This window comes from Protopterus annectens, chromosome 5.part1 (assembly GCF_019279795.1).
Source record: "Protopterus annectens isolate FY-2018-M chromosome 5.part1, PAN1.0, whole genome shotgun sequence".
Lineage (NCBI taxonomy): Eukaryota > Metazoa > Chordata > Ceratodontiformes > Protopteridae > Protopterus > Protopterus annectens.
Genome location: NC_056736.1, coordinates 336,306,631 through 336,333,219, shown reverse-complemented (window position 1 = coordinate 336,333,219; position 26,589 = coordinate 336,306,631). Strand labels below are relative to the sequence as shown.

Below are 26,589 nucleotides of genomic sequence, written 5' to 3'. Positions count from 1 at the left end.
TGGTGAGTATAGCAGAAACATATACAATGTCCTATCCATTTTGAAATTGTCAGTTTTGAAATGGCTTTTCCCTGTGCTCCTGCAGCATATGCTTCCAATAATTGCTCAGATTTTCCGAAAGCTTTGGTTTTGTCCAAGTAGAAGCGTAACGGTCTGTGAATGTCAAAAGAATGTAGTAGAGTCTCCCCTTTTTTCTGTGGTTTTGGATAAAAAGTTAGCAAGTGAATAGTTTGGTTTAGAGCCACATTTGATACCACCTTTGGCATAAACGTAGGGTTAGTTCTTAAAGACACCCCGTTCTGGTGGAAAACGAGGAAAGGCTAAACTGCCATTAGTGCCTGTAGTTCTGAAACTCATCGTGCTGATGTTCCTGCCAGTAGCAGAGCAGTTTTCCGAGAGATCTATTTTAATTCTGTTAGCTGGCTCAAAAGGAGGTAGTTATTTTCCACAACAAAGTTGAGGTCCCAAGTTGAAGTAGGCGCTCTACGGGGCGGTCATATGTTTTTAGCCCCTCTGAGGTACAGTTTGAGCAAAGGATTAGAGAAAATAGGTGGATCTGTGTTGTAATGAGCATAAATGGCAGAGGCGTGGATCTTTATGGATGAGGAGAGGCCCTTGTCCAGCATTTCAGTTAAATATTGAAGTATGAGGAATGTTTGGGATAAGAGGGTCAAGGCTGTGCGCCTGGTTCCAGGCACAGAATGTCTTGCATTTATCAGAGTAGGCTTTCCTGGTGCTTGGCCTTCCGGCCTCCAGAATGGCATCCATAACAGCTTTGGAGAGAGGTATTGCGTGCTTGACTAAGGAATTTTCCATGCAGCTAGGTTTAAGGTCTTTAGCTGGCTGTGAAGTATCTGATTGTTGTGCTGTGACAGCAAATGTGGGATTTGAGGCAAAATCCAGGGTGGTTCTTGTGCTAAGTTCAAGATTGGGTACCAGTGCTGGCGTGGCCAGTCTGGTGCAATCCTGATCTTTGGCTCTTCTTGCCTGCCTTTTATGAGTACCTTTGGAAGGAGAGGTAAAGGTGGGAAAGCGTATACTTGGAGGTTTTTCCAGCTGAATGAGAAGGCATCCACTTTCCATGCTTGTGGATGTAACTCCTTGTGCAGAATTTCTGTAGCTGGCAGTTCAATGGGGATGAAAACAGATCTATGTCCGGGCTCCACCATTTTTGTGTTATTCTGAATATTTGTGGATTCAATGGGGATCCATGATGTTTCTGCTTAGGTCATCTGCCAGTGTGTTTCTCTCCTGGCAGGAATTGTGCTTGCAGATGAACTTGGAAGTCTAGAGCTGTGTTCAACAAGGTCATGGTTTGTCTGCAGAGGGTGAAGGAGTGCGTGCCCCCTTGCTTGTTTATGTACCACAACTGTGGTGTTGTCTGTCTTTAGTAGTTGTTGTCCTGGATGCAGCAGATCCTTGAAAGCTATAAGTGCATTTTGTACAGCTAGCATCTCTTTTTGATTGACGTGAAGATGCCTTTGCTCTGCGGGCCACTCGCCCTGAACACAGTTTCCTGCCATGTGTGCTCCCCAAGTGTAACCAGAAGCATCTGTTGTCAGTGTCTGCCTGGCTGTGGGTTGAGTAAAAGGCTGTCCCTTGAGGTGACAAGCTTGAGCCCACCATCGAAACTCCTGTTGAAAACAAGGAATTAGTGGTATAACTGTTTCCAAACACAGTGTTGAGACCATACACTCTTCAGGTACCATTCTAGTTTCCTCATATGCAGTCTGGCATATGGAATTAGTAGTATGCAAGATGCCATGTAGCCCAAGGCTTGCAGAATTTTTCTTGCAGGGAGTTGGGTCTTTGTTGCCACCAATTGAAAGTATTGAGTCAGTTGTCCTTGCTTGTCTGGCGTGAGATAAGCCATCTGGGCCGTTGTGTTCGAGCTGGCACCCAGGAATATCTCTTGAGGGCACTAGTTTTGATTTCTTTTAGTTTACTGTGTACCCCAGGCAACTTTTTTACGAACGCCAGATGCTTTAGAAGAACGTCCTTGCTCTCTGCTTGAATCAGGCAGTCGTCCAGATATGGATAAATTTGAATTCCTTTTTGTCTGCAAAATGCAATAACTGGTGCCAGGCACTTTGTGAAGACACTGGGCATAGTAGACAAGCCAAAAGGGCAGTGCAAAGAATTGATAGTGCATTGAACCAGCTATGAATCGGAGGTATCTTCTGCAGTTTTGTCTGATAGGGACATGCAGGTATGCCTCCTTGAGGTCCAAAGTCACGAGCCAAGCTTTCTTGTCCAGCATGGGAAGCTGCTGCTGTAGTGTCAACATTTTGAATTTCTGAACATCCAGGTAAATGCTTAGAGAAGAAAGATTCAGAATGGGTGTCCAGGCTTTGTCCTTTCTGGAAACCTGAAAGTCTTGAGCAAAATCCTTGTCCTTGCTCCTGTGGTGGTACCTTTTGAATAGCGCTCATGTCCATGAGTGCTGTAATTTGTTTTTGAGCCTCAGCCCCTTGATTTGGTGGCAGATTTGGCATTCCTTTTAACCCTGGAAGTGTGTGAAAGTGGAACCTGTAACCCTGAGATACAATGTTGAGAACCCATTTGTCTTTGGTGATGCAATGCCAATTGTGATAGAAAAGTGCCAGTTTTCCTCCTAAGGGGCTGCCAAGAGAGCTGTTTGGCAGCTGTAGTGGGAAGTCATTGAGGCTGCTTTTTATATGGTTGGGGCCTGTCTTCCCCTTTCTGGCCTGGTGTACTCCATTGTCTAGGCCTGTAAGGACCTTGTGGTTGACCTCTACCTCTTGGACGTTTGTATCGGCCCCTTTGAGGTCTGTCTAACTGGAAAGGACAGATTCTTTGTTGGCCAATTTCTGCTAAATCGAAGAGGCTGAACCTGTAAAATCCTTCACCGTTTGCATAGATTTTGCCTTATCCTCCATCTTCTTTAATACCTCTTCTGCCTTAACTCCAAATAAGGCATCCCGCTGCAAAGGTGCATCCAATAATTTTGCTTTAACATGATCGGGTAACGTATGTTTTTAACCAAGCATGTCTTCTAATGACAGAGCCTGTAACTGCTGCCCTACAGGAGGCCTCTAAAGAATCAAAACCACATTGCAAAGTATGTTTTCCCACTTGCTCAGCTGCATGCAATAAATCCTGCATGTCTTTAAAATTAGGAGGATCTGAATCTGGAAGCATCTTTTGTTTCAACTGAGACAACAAAAGTTGCTGATATTTTAGCACGTGAAACTGGCAATTTAAGGCTCTAATTGCTAAAGTTGCAGACGTATATACTTTCTTTCCCCCATCTGTCCAATTCTCTGGAATCTGTCAGAGGGAACTGGGTTTTTTGCGGATGAAGCCTTAATCCCCTTGGGTCCCAGAGAAATAGTTTCAGGGTCAGCAACAGGGCTTTTATACAGAAAGAGTCAGGGACAGGTTTGGCTGGAGGTAAGGAGTCAGGATTTAAGCTGGATTCAGTGTACACATCATCCACAATGTCTCACACTGGTGGAAAAGCAAGGGGTCTGTGTTGAAGTAATAAAAGGAAGTCTCGAGCCTTTTCTTGGATTCTGAGTAATCCTGGCCTTCCCAATGGAAATGTTCCTTCATGGTATGCAAGGTCTCCCCAAAGGAGTAGTCCTCAGGTGGAGAGGCTGATGGAATTGATTCCTCAGCATCAGAAATCTCATAAGGGGGTCAAGAAAATCCTAGGTCTGAGGATGAATCTGAAGAAATGGACACCTGGTTGGAAGATTCATAGTCTGCATCCTGTCTGGGCCTTTTATCAGGAGGGAGATGGGACCCCCTGATCAGGGTGATTAGGTCTTCGGCCATTTTGAGCATCTGTTTCTTACAGCATTCTCCAGGACAGGCTTCCATGCCTATCAGTTTCATTTTTAAGGGGGGCTTAGACTTAGCAGAGGATTTAATGGTCAACTGTGTAGGTCTGAAAACACCCTCTGAAGCTGTGGATTGCTCAGCTACTTCGGTTCCCTCTGAAGGGTTAGTTTCGGTAGGCTGAAAACCTAGAGCGTCTGAAGGCCCAGCCAGCTCCACGTGCGAGTGAGGCGGTCTGTGGTTCTGTGGAAGTGGTAGTCAGGGGCTGCGTAGGCACCTCGCTGAAAACCGGAGAATCAGCGACCGGCCTAGAAGAGGCCTAGTCAGTTTTGGGCCTCTGAAGCCGGTCCTTGTCTTTGCGCTTACGTATTCCGGTCATCTGAAGTTCCGACGGCATGGTGCAATTGAATTTTCTGCCAAAATAATGTCGGGCAAAATCAAACCGACGTTTAATACTGCGCTTGTTAAACCTATCACAAAACAGACAACCAGTGACGTCGTGGTCTGGACCTAAGCATGGGATACAACAGGAGTGGAAATCCTTATGAGGTATTTGCTTCCCACAAGAAATACAATTAACTTTTACTGACTTCGGTCTGAGGCAAGAAAAAGTTTCCCCAATGGGCTACTTAGCTTTGTAGAAGACTTCGGTTCTGGATTCTGAATGAAAATCTCAGGAATCTGCCGACCGGCATTTGCGAACTGCTATTCCTTCGGGCACCGCACGGCAAGAAAGACTGAAGAAAATGGCGTCTGCTGCATCTTGTATACCCCTGTCGTACTGACGTCAGGAAGGAGGCGACAGCAACAGACGCCAGACCAACACTTTGGAACTCAGGCCAACTGGGGAACCGCCTGACGGCAGGATAACCCAAGTGTAATGACTGCAGCAGTGCAACACGAACATCAGCTGCTGGATGCGATCTGGAATGCATATATAAAACTTGCAAGACCGAGGGACTTGTCTTTTAGGCAGCAGGCTTTCTGACAGAGAAGTTACAGGCAGAGACAAAAAACATTCAATGTTGGAGAGAGGAAATGGGGTAGGTACTGGAAAATCTAGCTGTAATAAATCATACTTGACAGTGAAATGTCAAGTTCCCACTGAAACAACTAATTCAGTTTGGGGGTTGGCATAATGGTTAAAATACTTAACTCACAGACGAGAGGTACAGGGTTAAATTCTCACCAAGAGGAAAAGTACAGTTTTGTACCTACCATAAATGTAGATGTTCGAAGATCCACATTGCTGCAGTCCTTACACTTGGGTAGTCCGCTGTCCTCGGTCGGCCCGAATATCAAAGTATAAGGCTGACGTCGGTCAAGGCGCATTTGACTGACATCAGGACGTCAGGGTACAAATGCGCATGACCGACGTCATATCCTCAGTCTTTTCTTGCCCCAGATGTCAGAAGACCCTAAAAATAAAGGTCAAAACCAAAAGACAGCAAACAACCAACCAACCACCCTTGCACTAACTATATGTACAAAATATACAATATACACAATATGTACAACCCAACCCACACAACCACCTCTAACTGCAGAGGGAAGGAGGGAGGTAAATTGGACTGCAGCAATGTGGATCTTGAACATCTACATTTATGGTAGGTACAAAACTGTACTATGTTCTTCATCTCACATTGCTGCAGTCCTTACACTTGGGTAGAATCCCAAAGCAGAGGTAAGGGAGGATGGCTAACTACAAGGAAGCAGGAGCTGCCAAAATGCCCTGCAAAACAGCAGTGGCAAAACCAGCCCTGGATTTAGAGTAAAGTGGCAGGTGATAATGCCTAGAGAAAGTATGCACTGAACTCCAAGTAGCTGCCTCCAAAATATCCTTGGTTGCCACTCCCCTCAAAAAAGCTGTTGAAGTGGCAGTAGCCCTAGTGGAATGAGGCCTAATCCCAACTGGAACCTCCTTGCCATGATGGGAACAACAGAAAGCAATGCAAAACCCAATCCACTTAGAAATAGTTTGTTTTGACACAGGCTTGCCCTGAGAACTCAAAGCAAAAGAAACAAACAACTGCTGAGACTGCCTGAACCCTTTAGTTCTGTCCAAATAATAACGCAACTGCCTGTGTACATCTAAAGTGTGCAAAATCTTTTCCCCTTTATTTTGGGGATTTGCATAAAAGGTAGGCAAATGAATAGTTTGGTTTAAAGCCACACTAGAAACCACCTTAGGCATAAAGGAAGGATTAGTACGTAATGATACCCTATCCTTATGGAAAATCAAAAAAGGCTCAACCGCCATAAGGGCCTGCAATTCAGAAACCCTTCTTGCAGAGGTAATTGCCAACAAAAAAGCAGTCTTCCATGATAAATATTTCAACTCAGAAGTAGCTGCAGGCTCAAAAGGTTGTAGAGAGTTTCTCCAACACAAAATTGAGATCCCAAGCAGGAGTAGGAGCTCTACGTGGGGGTCTTATATTCTTTGCCCCTCTAAGAAATTGCTTGAACAAGGGATGAGAAAACAATGGTGGGACACAATCATAGTGAGCCGAAATTGCTGCAGCATGAACCTTAATAGAAGAGAAAGACAAACCTTTGTCCAGTAACTCAGTAAGATATTGAAGAGCCGCACTCAAATTAGGCTCAGAAACATCAAAATCTTTTGCTGCACTCCAAAATAAAAATCTCTTCCATTTATCTGCGTACACTTTCCTTGTACTAGGCCTTCTAGCTTCCAAAATCACATTCAAAACTTGTTGTGGCAGTTGAAACCCTCTATGGTTCAAAACAGAATATGCCAGGCTGTTAGGTGAAGAGAGTGAAGCTTGACATTCAGCAAATGGCTGTCCTCCTGTGACAACAGGTGTGGAATCGAAGGCAAAGGCCATGGAGGCTTCCGTACCAGACTTCTCAGTAATGGGTACCAGTGCTGTCGAGGCCAATCTGGAGCTATTAAAATCATCCTTGGCTTGTCCTGTCTGACCTTTAGAAGTACCTTTAGGAGGAGAGGCAGAGGAGGAAAGGCATACACATGAAGATTGCTCCAATTGAAAGAAAGAGCATCCACTTTCCAAGCCGTGGGATGAAACCTTTTTGTGCAAAACTTTGGCAGCTGATGGTTTAGTGGAGAAGCGAACAGATCTATGTCTGGAGTTCCCCATGACACTGTCAATTTCTGAAATACATGAGGATCCAATTTCCACTCGTGGGGATCCATAATTGTCTGCTCAACACATCTGCTAAGGAGTTCTGTGCTCCTGGCAGAAACCTTGCCTGAAGATTGAGCTGTAAACTGAGAGCAGTCTCCCACAAAATCATTGCTTGCCTGCATAGAGGATAAGAATGCGTTCCCCCTTGCTTGTTGATGTACCACATGACAGTTGTGTTGTCTGTTAGAATCAACACCTGTCCTGGAAGAAGTAAATCCTTGAAAGCTATTAATGCAAACTGGACTGCTAACATCTCCTTCAGGTTGATATGTAGATGTTGTAGTCTGGCAGGCCACTTGTCTTGTATCCACTTTCCATTTAGATGAGCTCCCCAAGCTTTGTCTGAGGCATCTGTCGTTAAAATCTGACTCGCCTCTGGCCGGGTCACAGAGAGCCCCTTGTTTAGGTGACATTCCTGAGCCCACCACAAAAATTCCTTTTGAATGCAAGGTATTATTTGAATGACAGTGTCTAGATCCTGGCAGTGCTGTCTCCATACATTTTTGAGATACCATTGCAGCTTCCTCATATGCAGTTTGGCATTGGGAAGCACCAGAATACAAGATGCCATGAACCCTAAGGCTTGAAGGACTGTCCTTGCAGTCAGCCCGGACTGATGAGATAGCTGATGGAAGTAAAGGGATAAACTCTTTTGTTTGTCCGGGGTTAAAAAGGCCATCTGGGATGCTGTATTCAGTCTCACACCCAGAAAGCACATGTCCTGAGAGGGTACTAGACTGGACTTTATTTCGTTCACAGAATACCCCAGGCATCTTAGCACTGCTATCACATATTCCAAATGATGAAGCTCTTCCCTTCCTTGAGCCAGAATCAGGCAGTCGTCCAAATAAGGATAGATCTGTATTCCTTTTAGCCTGAAGAAAGCTATCACTGGAGCCAGAACTTTCGTGAACACTCTGGGCGCAGTAGATAAGCCAAAGGGCAATGCAGAGAACTGATAGTGAGAAGTCCCAGCTCGAAAACGCAGATACTTCCTGCAACATAGTCTGATTGGATCTCAAGGAGGCTTACCTTCATGTTCCTAAGTTACCATCCAATGATCTTTGCCCAGCAGAGGTAAAAGCTGCTGTAACGTCAACATTTTGAACTTGGGAATGTCCAGATAAGTGTTGAGGGTAGATAAATCCAAAATTGGTCTCCACGTGTTCCCATTCTTTGGTACTAGGAACAGGCGAGAATAAAATCCTAGGCCCACTTCTGGCATAGGGACCGGCTGTATGGCCCCTATTTGGATTAACAGAGAAACTTGCTTGTGAGCCTCTATTCTTTGTTGAGGAGGAACGTCTGGCATGCCTTTGAAAGGAGGCAAGGTATGGAAATAAAACCTGTAACCGTGGTGTATGATATCCAATACCCATCTGTCTTGGGTAATTAAACTCCAATTTTCTTTGAAAAGTGCCAACCTTCCTCCCAAAGGTGCTGCCAGACGAGAAGGCCCTGGCAGCTGAAAAGGTAGGTCATTGGGTCTGTTTACGAAAGGACTGACCCCTGCCCTCACCCGAAGACTGTGCAGGAGAACTCCCTGTTCTAGGCCTGAAAGAGCCCTGAGCTCTGCCCCTACCACGCCTAGATCTACCCCTAGACTGGGAATCATAAGAAGGATACGTCCACCCCTTAGTAGGCCAATTTCTACTAAACTTTGGAGGCTGGACCTGCAAAAAATCTTTAACAGTCTGCATAGACTTAGCCTTGTCTTCCATTTTCTTTAAAACTGCCTCAACAGGAGGACCAAACAACACGTCAGATTGTAAAGGAGCATCTAAAATCCTTGTTTTAACATGTTCAGACAAATTTTGATCCCTTAGCCAGGCGTGCCTGCAAAGAACTGACCCAGTGGCAGCCACCCTAGACGAGGCTTGTACAGCATCAAAACCACATTGCAAAGAATGCTTACCCACCTGTTCAGAAACATGTACTAAATCCTGCAACTCTTTACAATCAATACCTACTGCCAGAGCATCAACCTTAGACTTCAATTGTGAAAGGAGATAGTTTTGGTATTTCAACATGTGAAACTGGCAATTCAAAGCCCTCATAGCAAGAGTGGAAGAAGTATAAACTTTCTTTCCCCATCTATCCAAGGCCCTAGCCTCTTTGTCTGCAGGAACCGGATTCTTTACAACAGAAGCCTTAACACCTTTAGGCCCCTGGCTAACAGTTTCTGGGTCTGCCCTAGGACTCTTAAAAAGAAACTTATGAGCTTCAGGCACCCTGTAATACCTATCCGGCTTAACAGGAGCAGGAGGCAAAGAATCAGGATTAAGAGAAGCCTCTGAAAAAACATCTTCCACTACATCCAAAACAGGAGGTATAGCCAAAGGCCTATGCTGGGGTAAAAACAAAAATTCCCTAAGCCTTTTCCTGGAATCAGAGAAGTCCTGGCCTTCCCACTTAAAATGCTCCCTCATGGAATGAAGAGTTTCTGAAAAAGAAAAATCCTCAGGAGGAGAAGCAGAAGGAGTAGAATCATCCACATCAGAATCAGAATAAGGAGAGTACTCCTGCAAGTCTTCAGCCGAAGACTCTGAAACATCTGAAGCCTGCTCAAAACCCCCCAGCTCAGGCTCCATCCTAGGTCTCTTATAGAACCCCTAATCAAAGTAATCAAATCTTCTGCCATTTTAAGCATATGCTTCTTGGGCACAGTTCCTGAAGAGCTAGGGGTAACACCAACTGAAGCCAAACCTGGCCTGCCCCTGGGAGAAGCCTTTGAAACAGAAGGAGAGGGCCTAGCCACCCTGGGAAGGGAGTATAGTAACCTGAGAAGCCCCCTCAGCCTGACTTGCCTCCTGAGAGGCCACATCTTGCAATAATAAAGTCTCACCCTGGGAACACAAAGAAACCTCCGGTGGAGCCACCGGCTCCACCGACACCTCTAAAGAACCGGCGTCCGGTACAGACGGTTCTTCTAGCCTAGGCTTAACTGCTTTGTCCTTGCGCTTCTTCGAAGAAGCGGGCGTCGGAGCATCCGACAGCATTTTATAATTGCACCGCTTCCCAAAGACTAACCTTGCACAATCCAACCTTCTCTTTATAGTGCGTTTATTAAATCTAGCACAAGAGCGACAGCCAACAACGTCGTGCTCAGGCCCTAAGCAAGGAATACACAAAGTATGATAATCTCTATGTGGTATCTGTTTCCCACAAGAAATGCAATTATTGACTTTTTCTGACATCCGGTAAATGACTGAGGCAAGAAAAAACTAAAATATTCCCCAACGGGGTACTTAGCCAACTTTGAACTCTGTCTGAAACTTCGAAATCGAAAAATCTCAGAACGCCAACCGGCACTTGCAATGCTGCTTCTGCATCGGACCATGCGGCAAAAGACTGAGGATAGGACGTCGGTCATGCGCATTTGTACCCTGACGTCCTGATGTCAGTCAAATGCGCCTTGACCGACGTCAGCCTTATACTTTGATATTCGGGCCGACCGAGGACAGCGGACTACCCAAGTGTAAGGACTGCAGCAATGTGAGATGAAGAACATCTGACCCAAGTCCACAAGTGCAGCTAACCTAGCTCGACTATAAACCTATGGAAATAGTTTCAAAGAGCCTAGCAGAAGCTATGTTCTCCTCAGAATCTGAACTGGAAACCAGAGGAGATAAAAAATCTGTCCTTTCACAATTTGGTGGTTCATAAAAACTTAAACCTCTTCAGAAAATGACACTCATCCTTTTACCACAAATGGCTGAAGTGGGAGGGTCAAGAGCCTGAACTAACCCCTGAGCTATGCTCAACAAATTATTCCTGTCCAAAGAGACAGAGAAATGTTATTAGTGTAAATTTGTGCTTCATTCTGACAGGAATTTCTGAAGACCACTTTTGCCAGGAAAAACCTCCCTTGTGATAAGCACAGCAGCTGGGCAGAGCATTACTCCCTTCCACCAAGACGGACAAGAATTGATTGGCCTCATCCACAAAGGACACTCCTAAAGCCAGAAAGGAAATGTCTAAGCCCAGTTCATGGTGGCTGTAAAAAGTACACAAGAGGGAGCCAAGGAAAAAAAGTTAAAATGTTGAGGAAACAGCCATAGCAGTGTCATCCATCAGTGGTGAATTCATTTTAGCAACCTGCTATGGTAGCAAAAATTTAGTAATTTTCTTTGTGGCTGAAAGAATAAAAAATCCAAGCTGGTAGGTTGTTTCATGGTAAAGTAAAAAATGCCCATTTCCCCAAGGCAGCCTGGCAACAATTAGTAAAATAGTCAAATATTTAAAAATTAACTTACCCCTGCAAAAAATAAATAAAAATTAAAAAGTATTTTAAATACTTACCCCAGTCCCCAAAAATTAAATAAACTTAATTCAGCAAAAGTAGTTTTAAACTAAACTTTTTACCACAAAAGTAGAGAGTGACACTCCCATTTAAAAGCACTTAACTCATAGGACAACTAAAAAATAACTTTTACCTAGCTTTTAAAAAGCATAATTTCTTAAAAAAGTGGAAGGTTTCTACCCAAAGAGAATCCAAGGAAAGTTTAACTGTCAAGTCTTGAAAGCCCACAAGAGGAGCACTCGAGACAAAGCTTTGAAAGGCTTGGCAACCAAGCCTGTCTTTAGTCAGCTCAAGCCAACAGTTTGGCAAGTGGGAGGTACGCTTTGGAAGCTGGCTGTCTGTTAAATCCTTATCAGGAAACGACCCATAGAGATTAGGCCACTTCAGCAGTGATCACAATGAACATTTACAAATTTTTAAGTTAACAAATACTCCCTATTAATTTCAGAGCTAGTCCATACTAATACTGCACTCTGACCCAAAGTTAACAGCCAACATCCTAGCGGTCAAATTTAGTGCACGTTTCATACCCCCTTCCCAGTTGCACCTATTCCACAGGTTACACAATTCCAACAATCCCAACCATACCCTTTATTTTTTTAATTTTATTTTACTTGCGTTTGTTTTCTGGGGTAGAGAGCACTGACCTTCATGGACCTTTTGCAGACTCCGCCCGGGAGAGTTATCTGGTTAAGTGACTTGCTCATGATGGAAGCTTAGGGAATCAAACCTTGCACCACTGATTTCCAGAGTAAAACACTTAATGTGTATATTACTGTGGAATTAATTCTCAGCCTTCTCAAAAGCTAACAGCACCTCATACAGTGAGACGGTGAAAATACACTGAATTGCCTGATCACTGGTGCAAAATATGGTCTATCTGAACCCTTCACTTAACCCCTTTAATGTAAGCTTCTCCCACTGGCTGCATTCCTGAAACCTGGAAAACGGGCACTAATGCATTAACACAAGGGTGGATTCCAACCACATCTCTCAGTAACTATAGACAGTCTCACTAGCCTCACATGTAAAGCTTTGGAAAGAATTCTCACATTTATCTGGACAGCGTCTCAACCATGGACCCTCATTAACTTGGCTTTGTAAAGTCACCAAATCAATAGAAAGTGATGCAACATCTGGACCTGGCCAAAGCCTTTGACATTAATCCCATATAGGAATTACTGCCAAGACTAACCTGAATGTACATCCTTACATTAACTGGAAACCTAGCTGGCTGCCTGACAGAACCTATGTGGTTTAAGTTGCAAGTGCCACTTCTGAAGGGGGGGGGGGGTTGGTCTACCATAGGGCTCAATGTTGGTCCCTCTGACCTTCAGGCAAAAACTCCTGGCCTATGGGCATTAAAGTCTGCAGACTGTAAACTGGATGTTTTTCCATCTTCCATTACTCTCAACTGTTCTAGCACAAGTTAAACCATCTTAACTGATGCAATTGTCTCAAATGTTAAACGTAGCATAGCTCATTTTGGTATACATAAGGGAATCAAGAAGAGAAGTATGGAATCTAGACCCCTTTTATTTCCTTACTCTATAACCACAGTCTCTTCTCTGTAGTTAATAAAGCCTTCTTTCTACCTGGCTAATCTAACTTCCAGAGGCATCTCCACTAGATACACAGAAGTCTCAAGTCACCTTTACTCATCTCAGACTTATTATCGACTTACTGAATATAATGCATCTTTTGGCATTTGTCTAATGTATCACTCAATTTAGGAGACTTCGGATTCATAACTACAGAAAGATACGTGGCCTGAAAAAGTCTGTTATCAGGGTATACTGGCAGCCCTCTCTAGCCATACACAGTCTTGTACAGACTTCATGGAGATCAGTCTGTAGCCTTTTAAGCCATGACGATCCCACCCTTTTTAACCTACTCCTTCAGGGAGAATAAATATACATTTAACAAAAATAAATCGTAAAAATTAACAGACAAGACATATTGGTGTGACAAATTCAATACACAATTCTGGAACACACATTCACTACCCGTCAAGCAGAGTAGCAGTCTTGCCACATTCAAGGTGAACATAGATATTTGGAATTCTCCCCTAGTCCATCTTGTTTTGCCCTCCTTGAGGACAAACGAATCTTCCAAATAGGAGTTTTTGGACATGCTTTTAATAGTATGCAGACCAATTATCTAGTACTTTGCTATGAAACATTTTCACTGCACTCTGATGGGGTGGGACGGTAGGCAGACAGACTGGAACCAGTGGGGGGAACAGATGGGATTGTGCAGATTCTGGATGTTGCCTTGTGGGATGGCCATCCCTACAGAAGTGAAGGAAGAGGGTACGCCAAAATGTCTCTAGAGTGGACAGTGACAAGATCTCAAAGAGCAGACTAATGCCCAAGGAGAAGGGCCATAGCATCTCTGAATGAGCTGCAGACTACCAATGCATTTGAACAGATAAACATCCTAGACTACATCTTTATTCTAAAACCTCTTACTCTGTTATCCACGTCAGTACTGGCTTCACTGCATCCACAAGAAATAAGGCAACTGAAACGTAACTTCAACCACTATCAGTCTAGCCTTCTTGCTTTTCATGTTTGGCTTTCACTAACAGACAAAGCTCCAAGTCCAAACACTGCACTCAAATTTGGTCTTTATGTCATTAGCAAAATGAGGAAGGAGAAAACATGGCTAAAGTGGAAAACCTGAAGTTTGGTAAAGTTTTACCAGTGCTGAGTGGACCGGATTAGGAGCCAGTGCTTGTAGTGCAGGATGTCTACCAAAGACCATCCTAGTCATCTCAATACCAAATCCAAAAATATACAAAAGGAGACATCTGAAGTATGCAAGCCATTCTTCAGAAACAAGTTACAGTTCTGGGCTTCACACTGTTATCAGCAGATAAGTTGTGAGCAATCTCACTCCGCACTTCATCCGCTCCAAGATGAAGTGACCTTGGAGGAAATTTACAGATAAAATGTGTACAGGGGGTATAAAGTGCACAGCCTATGTTCCCCTTCACCACATTACTGTTGCTCTTGCAGACCTTTTCCTACGGAGAGCCAGAATTGAAATCTTTGTTCCCACTTAACTTCATTCTCCTTCCCTCCACTCTCTTGGATAGCAATGCAGTTGCTCTCATTTCACCAAGAGAAAACACATTACATCCTAGCAGGTACTGTGACCAATATGAAATTGCAGCATTTTCACATATCAAAATGTGTATTTCAACATACCACTAAAATGTACTGCCAAATCTGTAGTGAGAATGTCAAAATATTAAATTTTATTTTCTGTCAAGTAATGCTTGTACCTACCCATGTGACAAGTGCAGCAGTTTTAGATGGGTCAAGGCCTTCTGAGGACATCTTTGCAAATATCAGACTTCAAGACAGATGAATACACCTGTAAAAAACAAAAAAAAAAAAAAAAGAAAGAAATTAGATGCACTTTCCCATACACTGACTGCATTAACTGGATATTACATCTGGAACATTTCTTGAAGTTACATGCTTTGACAAATTCATATTCAAATTAAGATTTACAACAAACTTATCACAAGTCAGACATCAGCCATTTGTGTAGTGTTGGAACCCCTTTTTGATGCTTAAGGATGAAAGTCAGTAAAGAATACCTAAACAAAGTCAAATTAATCTGTTATCACTTGTTTCTATCCAAACAGAAAGAAAACTACAGAGCTGACAGACTCCACAGTAACAAAGATACTAACACTACAATGAAACAAGAACGAAGAAAGTGAACAGGTCTCAATTTTCCAGTCCAGGATGTTTAAAAATGATCACTCTTGTATTAACACACTGAAATGAAAAGAAAAACAAACAAGCTTACTTAATCCTTTAGACCACAGTGGTCAGGCAGATATGACATATCTGGTCACTGTCACACTATGCATTAGCAATACTCATTGAAACAGTGAGCATACAGCATGCACTTCAATACCTGCAATTCTTTTTTTCCAAATAAAAGAGCTACACTTCAAAAGGCAACTCCAGCTAGAAGCTTCTATACTCATCTCAGCTGAACGAAAATGAAAGACAAAGGAGCATGCCACAAGTAGCCAAGCATAGATAAAGGTACTGGGTGGCCTGACTCTCAAGTTTGCTTGTTCGCAGAAATATGTTGGGGGTGGAATGTGGATATCCAGAGTGATTAAGTCCATGGTCTGATCTAACCAGTGAGGGGTTGGCCTCTGGTGTGGAACACCAGTCACCCAATGTTGAAGACCAGGTCCAATAAGTTGTCACCTCTGGTGGGGGTGTTGACCAGTTGATCCAGGGCTTCGAGTTTATAAAGTCTAGTAAGCGTTGGACAAGGGAGTCCGTACTTTTAGTTCTCCCAGTTAATGTTTGGGTAATTGAAATCACCCAATATTAGGGCATTTGGTAGGACCTTCACATTTTCCAGTGTCTCCAGAAATGCGGAATGGGGGTCCCGTGTCATGGTGGGTGATCTGTAGCAAGCTACAATTTGAATTGCAGTTTTGCCCATTATTAGTTGCACATGGATGATCTGAGGCATCGCGCTGCACCACTAACCTGGAGATGTGGGTATCCTTTATGAATATGGCTACACCCCCCGCCTTTTGCGTTGCAGTCCGGGTACTCTGACCAAAATGTACGGTACGAGTTATAGCCTGGTAGTGATACGGTGCTCTGGAGCCTTAAACCAGGTTTCTATTACTGCAGAGATATCTATGTTCTCCATACGGAGGAGTGCCTAGAGCACATGCATTTTGAGGTTTATAGACTTATGTTGTTGAGTAGCATTACCCTCAGTTTTTGGTTAATTGTGCCATTTACGGTGGTGGGATTGTCTTTTGAGCCTTGCCTAAAAAAGGCAATAAGGGGGCGGCAAAAGCCTTGGCCAGTATTCGAAAGCCGAAGGGTGACCGGTGCAAGCCATCTCTTGCGAAGAAACATGGCTTGTCAAGCATGTCACCCCAGACAGACAGATATAAAATTATCCAAGGCTAGCTTTGAACGAAAAATTGTCAAGGACTCCAAAGATAACCACAAAGCATTCTTTAGCTATGTCAAGAATGTAAGTGGAAACTCTCAAATCTCCTCAGAGTTACAGAAGAATGGCACAAAATACCCTGAACCGACTGATATTGCCAACATTCTGGCAGACCATTTTAGTGCAAACTTCACCCCCTAACCATACCAGAAGAATGCAGATCCCTGGCAATCAGACAGGTTAAAGCAGCCCTATCCAAAGCCAAAACAGCTTCAATAGGACTGGACAGTGTCCCAGGCTGCGCCTTACACTAGCTCCAAAATGAACTAACCCTTCACCCAAACACACTGTTCAAACAGCCTTTCTACAGCCTACATACCCAAAGAATGGCACACCGCAACAGTTATCCCGCTCCACAAAGGTGGAGCCACAACAAACCTCAGGAACTATCACTCTATAAGCCTGACTAGCTGGGTCTGCAAGGCTATGGACCGCATCATGGAACTCATTAACAGACATTGGAAATGTCCACACATTGGACCCTACCCAGTTAGACTTTAAGGGCAGATCATGCCTCCTAAACCTGGGGGACTTCTTTGAAACTGTTACCAAGGCTTTAGACAATGGAAAGGAGGTCCACACAGCTTACCTTGACATCGCAAAGGCTTTCAACAACATTCCCCAGTCTGGTATTACAGACAAGCTCACCAGCCTGAACATAAACCCCTACTTCACGAGATGGGTTGCCAATTGGCTCAGATAGAACCCCACACAGTGAGAGTTGCAGGCTCTAGGTCAGACTCTAAACCGGTTACAAGTGGCATCCCCCAGGGCTCAGTCCTGGGATCCCTCCTGTTCGGTATATACTTCAGGAGGTACAGGCATGCACAGGACGACCACGGTTGACCAAGTTTGCAGACTACTGCAAACTGGAGGCCTTAACTGACTCTCTGGCTAATACAGACAGCCTCCAGAAGGGTCTCACTGAGACGGATACCTGGTGTCAGAATTATGGCCTCAAGCTAAATGGCAAAAAGTGCAGTGTCATACCCTTTGGAAAAAAACAAAGTACCCGCGAATTGCCACATACATGGTAGTCCCCTAAATACAGAAAATGTAATAAAGGATCTGGAGATCCAAGTAGATCATAATCTCTCCTTTGATAATCATATTGCCAAGGTGGTTAGAAAATCCTACGTGGCCCACCTAATCACAAAAGGGTTCACATCTAGAACAAAGAGGTTACTGTGCCCATCTACTCATCAGACCCATCAGAGTACGCCCCATTTGGGATGTACCTTACACACCTGCAAAGTACAGTTGACGCTTTATATATAATCCTGCTGGCAGGTTGCCCTCAATCGGCCTGAATTCTTAAGTCCTGGGTCGGCTGCTGTCGCTCCTTCCCTGACATCAGGGGTATAAAAGGACACAGAGACAGACACAGAGACAGACACAGACACACACACAGACAGACACAGACAGACACAGACAGACACAGACAGACACAGACACACACAGACAGACACAGACAGACACAGACAGACACAGACAGACAGACACAGACAGACAGACACAGACAGACAGACACACACACACAGACAGATACACAGACACATGCAGACACACAGACACACACAGACAGACACACACAGACAAACGCAGACACACAGATACACACAGACACACACAGACAGACACACGCAGACACAGACAGACACACACACAGACACAGACAGACACAGACAGACACAGACAGACACACAGACAGACACACACAGACACAGAGACAGACACACACAGACACACAGACACACAGACAGACACACAGACAGACACACAGACAGACACACAGACAGACACACAGACAGACACACAGACAGACACACAGACAGACACACACACACACAGACACACACAGACACACACAGACACACACAGACACACACAGACACACACAGACACACACAGACACACACAGACACACACAGACACACACAGACACACACAGACACACACAGACACACACAACATGGCTGGTGGGTAGCTTTGACTGCAACAGTGAATACACTCTAACATCTACATTTATGATAAGTGTACACAACTGTACTATGTTCTTAGTGTTTCACTGTTGCAGTCATTACATTTGGGTAGAGTCCCAAAGTTATGGTTGGGAGGCTGGAGCTAAACAGCGTTAGGAGCAGCTATGAGGCCCTGCAGAACTGCAATGGCAAAGCCTGCCCTGGATTTAGGAGTAGAGTGGCAGATGATAGCGCTTTATAAAGGTGTGCACTAAACTCAAAGTAGCAGCCTCTAAAATGTCCTTGGCTGGTACTCCCCAGAGAAAGGCTGCTGAAGTGCCTGCAGCTCTGGTTGAATGTGGCCTAATGCCCTTAGGCACTGGTGTGCCATGGTGTAAAGTAGCAGAAACAAATGCAGTGAACTATCCACTGCTTTGAGATAGCCTTTCCTTGTGATCCTGCAGAATATACCACTAGTAATTGCTCTTGCTGAAAACTTTGGTTCTGCCCAAGTAGAATATAAGTGGTGTACGTCCAAAGAATGCAGAATTCTCTCCCCCTTGTTCTGTGGATTTGGATAAAAAGTTGGCAGATGAATAGTTTGGTTAAGAGCCACAATGGACACCACCTTAGGCATAAATGTTGGGTTTGCCCTCAGAGACCCTGTCTGGATAAAAAAAAGTTCCACAGCCATGAGTGCCTGTAGCTCTGAAACTAGTCTTGCAGAAGTTATTGCTAGGAGCAGAACAGTTTTCCAAGATAAAAACTTTATATCAGCAGTAGCAGCTGGCTCAAAAGGAGGCAGGGTGAGTTTTTCCAAGACCTAGTTGAGGTCCTATGCAGGCATTTGTGATCTCCTTGGAGACCTTAAATTTTTGGCTCCTCTGAGGTACTGCTTTAATAAGGGATGAGAAAAGATTAGTGGCTCTGTATTGTAATGAGCCGAAATAGCAGAGGAATGAATTTTAATAGATGAAAAAGATGGGCCTTTGTCCAGCATCTGTCAAGTATTGTAAAATCTGGGGAATATCTGGCACAGCTGTATCAGTTCCTTGTGCCTGGTTCCAAGCACAGAATCTCTTCCATTTTCCAGCATACGATTTTCTAGTATTAGGCCTTCTGGCCTCCAAAATGACATCCATCACAGCTTTACTGAGAGGTGTGTTCTGTATGACTACATTATCCACCATGCTGCCAGGTTTAAAGTTCCGAGTCGGCTGTGCAGGATCAGATTGTTTTGCTGGGACAGTAGATGAGGTATTTGAGGTAAGGTCCAAACTGGGTATTGAGACAAGTTTTTTTAGGATTGGAAACCAGTACTGGCAGGGCCAGTCTGGGGCAATCAGTATAATTTTTGGCTTCTCCTGTCTGACTTTTAGGAGTACCTTAGGGAGGAGAGGCAGTGGGAAAAAGGCATATACTGATAGGGCATCCAATTCCCATGTTTGTCTGTGATAAGTCCTTGTGCAAAATCTTTTTAGTTCGTAGTTGTAACGGGAGGCAAACAGATCTATGTCTGAGCATCCCCATTTCCTTGTTATGCTGAAGACTTGTGGATCCAGCTGCCACTCGTGGGGATCCATGAGGTTTCTGCTTAATTCGTCTGCCAGAGTATTTTTCCTTCCTGGCTGAATTGTGCCTGCAGATATACTTGGTAAGTTAATGCTGTGACCCACAAAGTCATGGCTAGTCTGCAAAGGGGGTAAGAATGTGTGCCCCCCTGCCTGTTTATATACCACATGACCGTGGTGTTGTCTGTCATTATCAGTAGTTGTCCCGGATGAAGTAGGTCCTTGAAGGCAGTCAGGGAATTCTGGACTGCTAGCATCTCTTTTTGATTGATATGTAGATGCATTTGGGTTGAAGACCATGTGCCCTGAATGAATCTTCCTGCCATGTGGGCCCCCCAGGCATAATCTGATGCATCCGTTGTGTATGCCTGGCTGGTGATAATGTGAATGGCTGTCCCTTGTTTTGGTGACAAGCCTTTGCCCACCATCGAAACTCCTGTTGCAGGCAGGGAATGAGAGTAATAATGGTTTCCATGCTGTGGCAATGTTGAGTCCAAATACTTTTTAGGTACCATTGAAGTTACCTCATATGCAGTCCTGCATATGGAATTAGTATGATGCAGGATGCCATGAAGCCCAAAGCTTGCAGAATTTTTCTTGCAGATAACTGGGCCTTTGTTGCCAATGTTTTGAAATAGGTAGTCCGGTGCCTTTGTCTGGCGTGAGATAAGCCATCTGGGCAGTTGCATTTAAGCTTGCACCCAGGAATATCTCTTTAGGGGGTACTAATTTTTATTTCTTTTCATTGACTGTGTACCCTAGACATGTTAGAAGTCTTTTTACAAACGCCAGATGCTGTAGAATGTCCTTGTTCTCTGCTTGAATAAGACAGTCGTCCAAGTCAGGATATATTTGTATTCCTCTGTCTGCAGAATGCAATTACTGGTGCCAGGCACCTTGTAAAGACCCTGGGCGCAGTAGATAAGCCAAAGGGCAGTGCAGAGAATTGGTAATGCATTGAGCCAGCCGTGAATCTGAGGTATCTTCTGCATAACTGTCCGGTTGGGACATGCAGGTATGCCTCAAGTGTAGAGTCACAAGCCAAGCGTTCTTGCCCAGCATGGGCAGAAGCTGCTGTAAAGTCAACATCTTGAATTGTTATATCCAGGAATGTGTTCAGAACAGATAGGTCCAGTATTGGTCTCCAGGCCTTGTCCTTTCTGGGTACCAAGAACAGTAGAGTAAAATCCTTGTCCCTGCTCTTGCTCTGGTACTTGTTGAATGGCCCCCATGTCCATGAGGGAAGAGACTTTGTGCCTCTGCCCATTGATTTTTTGGCAGATCTGGCCAGCCGTTTGCCTTTGGCAGGGAATGGAAACTGAACTTGTACCCTTGTGACACGATATTTAGAACCCACTTGTCCCGGGTTATAATGTGCCAATTTTGAGAAAAAAGTGCTAATTTTCCCCCTAAGGGTGCTGCCAGGAAATAAGTGCTTGGTGCAGGCAGGGGGAAGTCATTGGGACAGTTTCCTGTATGGTTGTGATTTGTCTTATCCAACTTTGGAGGTAGAAGCACCCCATTGCTTTGACCTGTATGAACCTTGTGACTGGGATCTGCCTCTAGGGAGTCTGGATCTGCCCCTTTGAGGTCTGACAGGAAAGGGCCAATTCTTTGTAGGCCAGTGTCTACTAAACCTAGGTGGCTGTACTTGTAAAAATATTTGACAGTTTGCATAGATTAAACTTTGTCCTCCATTTTCTTTAACACCTTTTCTGCCTTAACATCAAACAAAGTATCATGCTGTAAAGGTGCATCTAATAATTTAGCTGACATGATCAGGCAGATTTTGTTCCTTTAACCAAGCATGCCTCCTACTTACAGAACCCGTAACTGCGGCCTTGCAGGAGGCCTCCAAAGAATCAAAACCACATTGCAAAGTATGCTCTCCAACTTGCTCAGCTGCATGCAATAAATCCTGCATTTCCTTGTTTTCTGCACATTGAATAACAACATTTTCTGTTTAAGCAATGCCATGTTGCGGATATTTGAGCATATGAAACTTGACAGTTTAAGGATCTTAAAGCCAAGGTAGCAGATGTGTAAACCTTTTCTCTCCTCATCTATCCAGTGCCCTAGAATCTCTGTCAGAGGGGGTAGGGTTTTTGCAGCAGAAGCAAAAACTCCTTTAGGGACCCTGTGAAACACTTTCTGGGTCTGCAGCAGGGTTTTTAAAAAGGAATTTATGAAAGTCAGGAACCCTGTAATATCCGTCTGGCTTGACAGGAGCTGGAGGTAAGGAGTCAGGGGTAAGACTAGACTCTTAAAACACAGTCTACAACGTCTAACACAGGTGGAATGGCTAGTGGCCTGTGCTGAGGTAGTAAAAGGAAATCCCTGAGCCTCTTTAGATTCTGAAAAAATCTTGGCTCTCCCAGTGGAAATGCTCCCTCATGATATGCAAGGTTTCCCCAAAAGAATAGTCCCTCTGGAGAAGCTGAAGGTATAGATTCTTCAGAATCCTCATGGGGGGGGGGGGGGGGGGGATATTCCTGATGAGAAGAAATAGAAACCTGATCTGAAGATTCATAGTCAGTCTCTTGCCTAGGCCTCTTATCAGGATGGGGAAGGGAACCCCTGATCAAGGTAATTAAGTCTTCGGTCATTTTGAGCATCTGTTTTTTGGGCATAGAGGCCTGTCCACGTGGCTCTCGAGTTTGTTTCTTTGCTTTAGAAGGTGCTTTAGCCTTTGAAGCTGAGGATGGTTTAATGTAAAGATGCTTAGGTCTGAATATACCCTCAGAAGCCGGTGCCTGCTCAGCAGCTCTGGACCCATCTGAAGGAACAGTATCCCAGTCTCCAATACCTTGAGTTTCCAGCGGCATGGCAGACTGCACGTGTCGGTAGCGGCCTGCAACTCAAGTCATCAGGGGCTGCGAAAGTGCCTCACTGAGAACTGGCTACTGGCTTAGAAGACTAGTCTGTTTTGGGCCTCTGTTTTCTCTCTCCTTTTCTTTGTTTTTTTGTGAACTCTGGTAGTCTGATGACTATCAGATGACATTTCTGGATAATTAAACAGGCATCCAAAATAGTTTAAAGCAAAATCATACCGACACTTAGTGTGTTGGTTAAATCTAGCACAAAACTGACAACCAGAAAAGTACAGTTGTGTACCTACCATAAATGTAGATGTAGAGTGTATTCACTGTTGCAGTCATTACAGTTGGATTATCCTGCTGGCAGGCTACCTGCAGTCGGCCTGAACTCCAAAGTCCTGGTCTAGCATCAGTTGCTGTCGCCTCTTCCCTGACGTCAGTGCACCAGGGGGTATAAAAGATGCAGCAGACGCCATTTTCTTCAGTTTTTCTTGCCCCAGATGTCAGGTGCCCCCAAAAGGGTAGGCTAATTTATGCCAATAAACATGCATGCAGTAAAGTTAAACTCTACCTTCATCTACAAGCAAATACACCACATAGGTTGTACAGAATAGAGAAGTACAGATTAGACCCAGCAAAGGAAAGGGGGATGGTACGTGGGTAACCTGGACTGCCAACAGTGAATACATTCGAACATCTACATTTATGGCAGGTACACAACTGTACTATGTTCTTGTTTCACTGTTGCAGTCATTACAATTGGGTTGAATCCCAAAGCTATGGTTGGGCGGCTGGGGCTAAATAGGATTAGGAGAGGCTATGAAGACTGCAGAACTGCAGTGACAAAGCCTGCTCTAGATTTAGAGTAGAGAGGTAAGTGATGGTGCTTTGTAAGTGTGCACTGAACTCAAGTTGCAGTCTTTAAGATGTCTTTGGTTGGTACTCCTATGAGGAAGGCTGCTGAAGTGGATGCTGCTCTGGTTGAATGTGGTCTAATGCCCTTAAGCACTGATTTGCCATGCTGCGAATAGCAGAAACGAATGCAGTGGCCTATCATAGGTTCATACTAGGCTATCTGCCCTAGGGCATTTATAAGCCTAGCCAGAATGTGTTTGGCTTTCACCACCCATTTTAAATTAAATTTTGCTATGCCCTTTTGAGGTTAGTATACTGTGCCTCTAACAGTGACACAGAAGTGATACCCAGGTTAAACCTACGATCTCCCATTCACTCAAGATTCCTCTTGGAGAGAGTCAATGAGGGACTCTGCCTAACCTGGACTGGGATTTTATTCCAGAGTGAAGGGAGCCTCTGGGTTATGAATCTGTCCCTCCAGCATGTCCTATTTCAGAAATGAGGTTCAAGTCTCTCGAGCGCGTAGCTCGATGGGATTTGGATTTTCTGAGGTGCAGCATGTCCATTACTTCCGGGTTGGACATTGCTTTATACGGCAGGCACAGATCGCCCCTGAACAGGCGGTATGCCACTGAGTAGAGCTGGAGTTTTTAACCGGGCAGCATATGGCATCTGTTTGAGCCCTTTGATCCTCTTGGTGAGGTACTTTTGGGGTCTTTCCAGTTGCTGCAGGTGCCTGGTAAGGTACATCCCAAAAAGGGCATTTACTCATCCCTCATCAGGCCCATAATTGAGTACAAGAGGCACGATGACCTCCCCTGATCTAGATGTGAATCCCTTCATGATTAGGTGGGCTATATAAAATGTTTTTCTAACCACTTTGGCCACATGGTTGTCAAATGAGAGACTGCTATCAACTTGGGTCCCCAGGTCCCCAATTACTTCTGTACTTAATGGATTACCACCTATGTGGTAATTTGTGGGCACTTTGTTTTTGCCAAAGGGGATGACTATACACTTTTTGGCGTTTAGCTTGAGGACATGGCTCTGGCACCAGTTGTCTTTCTGAGGCCCTTTTGGAGGATGCTTGTGTCGGCTGGAGAGTCGATTATGGCACCCAGTTTGCAGTCATCTGCAAACTGTGTCAGCCACAGTCCTTCCGTGTTGGCCTGTACTTCCGAGAAATATATACCGAACAAGAGAGGTCCCAGGACTGAGCCTTGTGGGATGCCACTTGTAACTGGTTTGGAGTCTGACATGGCTCCAGCAATTCTAACCATGTGGGTTCCGTCCTTGAGCCAGTTTGCAACCCATCTAGTGACATAGGGGTTTATATTTAAGCTGGTGAGCTCATCTATAATGCCCGAGTGGGGTATTGTACTGAAGACTTTTGCGAGGTCCAGGTAGGCTGTGTGGACCACCTTCCCCTCGTCAATGGCCTTGGTGACTGTTTCAAAGAAATCAACCAGGTTTAAGAGGCAGGATCTGCCCTTAAAGCCGAACTCGGTAGGATCCAGTGTCTGTAGGTCCCCAATATCTTTATTTATGAGGTCCATGATGATCCTTTCCATAGCTCTGCAGACCAAGCTAGTCAGGCTTATGGGGCGATAGTTTCCAGGATCCATTGAGGCACCACCTTTGTGGAGAGGGACCAATATCCATTTTGAAATAGTCTGCTTTGAGATTGCCTTTCCTTGTGATCCTGCAGCATATGCCACTAGAAGTTGTTCAGTTTTTCTGAAAGCTTTGGTTCTGTCCAAGTAGAAGCGTAGCTGCCTATGAATATCAGAAGAATGCAGTAGTCTCACCCTTATTCTGTGGGTTTGGATAAAAGGTAGGCAAATTGATTCAGGGCCACAGTGGACACTACCTTAGTCATGTCTGGTTTGTCCTCAGAGAAACCCTGTCCTGATGGAAAATGATAAAGGGGTTCCATAGCCATGAGTGCCTGTAACTCAGACTAGTCTTGCAGAGGTTATTGCTAGGAGCAGAGCTGTTTTCCAAGTTAAGAATTTTATATCAGCTGTAGAGGCTGGTTCAAAAGGAGGCAGTGTGAGTTTTTCCAAGACAATTTAGGTCCCATGCAGGTATTGGTGCTCTCCTTGGGGGTCTTATGTTTTTGGCCCCTCTGATGTACTGCCTTAGTAATGATTGAGAAAATAGATGTGGTTCTGTATTGTAGTGAGCTGAAATGGCAGAGGCATGAATCTTAATTGAGGAAAAGGATAGGCCTTTGTCCGGCATCTCAGTTAAGTATTGCAAAATCTGAGGAATATTTAGTACAATTGTCAATTCCTTGTGCCTGGTTCCAAGCACAGAATCTCTTCCATTTTTCTGCACAAGATTTTCTGGTGCTAGGCCTCCTGGCCTCCAAATTAACATCTATCACTGCTTCAGGCAGAGGCATGTTTTGAATGGTTACATTATCCGCCATGCTGCCAGGTTTAAGGTCCGGAGTTGGCTGTGCAGGATCTGACTGTTTTGTTGAGTCAATAAGTGAGGAATGAGGCAATGTCCAAGCTGGGCATTGAGACAAGCTCTTTAGGATTGGGTATCAGTGCTGGTGGGGCTAGTCTGGGGCAATCAGGATCATTTTTGGCTTCTCTTGTCTGACCTTTAGGAGTACCTTGGGGAGGAGAGGCAGTGGGGGAAAGGCATATACTGCCAAGTTTTTCCAGCTGAAAGATAGAGCATCCACTTTCCATGCTAGCTTGTGATAACTCCTTGTGCAGAATTTCTGTAGTTGGCAGTTGAGAGGCAAGGCAAAGCAGTCTATGTCCGGGCATCCCCATTTCCTATTTATGCTGAAGACTTGTGGATCCAATTTCCACTCGTGGGGATCCATTAGGTTTCTGCTTAGTCTGCCAGAGAATTTATCCTTCCTGGTAGGTATTGTGCTTGCAGATGTACTTGCTAAGTCAATGCTGTTTCCCACAAAGTCATGGCTAGTCTGCAGAGGGGGTAGGAATGTGTGCCTCCCTGCTTGTTTATGCACCACGACTGTAGTATTGTCCATCTATCAATAGTTGTCCTGGATGAAGTAGATCCTTGAAGGTTCAGGGCATTTAGAACAGCTAGCATCTTTTTGATTGATATGTA

The 26,589-nt window shown here is 44.5% G+C and overlaps 1 protein-coding gene across 1 annotated transcript in view; it reads right to left on the bottom strand.

Annotated features, from left to right (window-relative positions):
• The window catches only part of NUMA1 (nuclear mitotic apparatus protein 1), a 3,180,433-nt gene that overhangs the window by 2,845,622 nt on the left and 308,222 nt on the right, over positions 1-26,589 (bottom strand). Inside the window, exon 2 of the mRNA XM_044072777.1 lies at positions 14,568-14,655. Coding sequence (XP_043928712.1) covers positions 14,568-14,618 — 51 coding nt within the window. The 5' untranslated portion in view covers positions 14,619-14,655. The remainder of the gene's footprint in view (positions 1-14,567; positions 14,656-26,589) is intronic.